Here is a 1,287-nt window from a genome sequence, read left to right on the forward strand (position 1 = left end):
CTATACATCTATAAAAACAACAAGGCTTCGAGCTGATTTCCAGGCACAGACTGGACCTCATGAGTTGTTTGCAGTGTTTTGAGATCTGAGTTTTTATACACTGCAGGAGGAAATTGCAGCCTGTGGGGCAGAGTACCTCTGCAAATGTTTCCTCCTTGCTTGGACTGATACAAGATTTGGAAGCCAAATTCAGGAACTGACATCTCACCCGTGAGAAAAAAAAAGAAGCATGGACAGCAATAAAGATGATGATGGACTGTTCAACAGGATTGCATTTCCAGGAGCTATGTCCCTGGCTAACAGCCATGTGCATCCTCACAGCGTCCCCCTGAGAGAGCCCTTTGGGGTTCCCTTCCATCTGGACCCGTCTTACTGGGAGCAAGCCTACGGCGGGCATGCAGGTCACATCTCCTACATCCCTTTCCCTGGCTACGTGGGCGTCTATGACTATTCCTTTGAGCCTGCCTTCATTCGAAAGAGGAACGAGAGGGAAAGACAGCGGGTGCGCTGTGTGAACGAGGGCTACACACGCCTGAGAGAGCACCTGCCCAAGGAATTTGCTGACAAGCGCCTCAGTAAAGTGGAGACCCTGAGAGCTGCAATAAGCTACATCAAACACCTGCAGAGCTTGCTGGACTGCCATCCCTTAGGGTCTAACAGTAAGGAAACGCTCTCTGCCAAGGAGCTCCCGGAAGCTCCTAGTCCTGGTCCCTCGCGGGAGTGCAACAGTGATGGAGAGTCTAAAACCTCTTCGGCTTCATCCCCCTACAGTGAATTTGAGGAGATGGGCAGCTAGGTAATGGCCTCTCTGGAGACAGAAAGCTTCAAGTTCAGCTGAAAACCAAATCTAAAACCCTGGGGATTTCTCTACAGATGAAAATGAATACCAGGAAAAGGAAAAACAGCTAGGAAAAAAAAAAGGTATTTCAATCTGTCAAAGGACTTTAAGTGTTGTCTGTACAAAACCTAATGATGATTTGTAAGCAAACAGGTATCTCTCAGGTTGCCTCAGCTGTGTTACTAAACTTCCTTTGGATTGTTAAAACTGAAGCAATGTTTGCATTCTACTTTTCATTAAGCTTTTATTCTGTTTGTCTGTTTTCTTTTGCCTTTCACTTGATGAGACAGCAAAACCAGATATATCCATTTCAGGAAATCCTCCTCTGCTTTCTCCTGCTTCCTCCTGTAAGTTTTATTGTCTGTTTTGCCTGACTGATAACCTGAGATGCACTGGGTTGCAAACACTTGGACTGGGAAAGGTAAGATTTAAAGAAAATGTCTTTCCCT

The 1,287-nt window shown here is 46.0% G+C and overlaps 1 protein-coding gene across 1 annotated transcript; it reads left to right on the forward strand.

The window, feature by feature from the left end:
* Positions 1–229: 229 nt before the first annotated feature.
* Positions 230–796, forward strand: ASCL4 (achaete-scute family bHLH transcription factor 4). Its single transcript, XM_009881978.1, has one exon. It carries the CDS (start codon positions 230–232, stop codon positions 794–796), a length of 567 nt encoding a protein of 188 aa, XP_009880280.1.
* Positions 797–1,287: the final 491 nt, after the last annotated feature.

Source organism: Charadrius vociferus, unplaced genomic scaffold (genome assembly GCF_000708025.1).
Source record: "Charadrius vociferus isolate BGI_N301 unplaced genomic scaffold, ASM70802v2 scaffold883, whole genome shotgun sequence".
Classification (NCBI taxonomy): Eukaryota; Metazoa; Chordata; class Aves; order Charadriiformes; family Charadriidae; genus Charadrius; species Charadrius vociferus.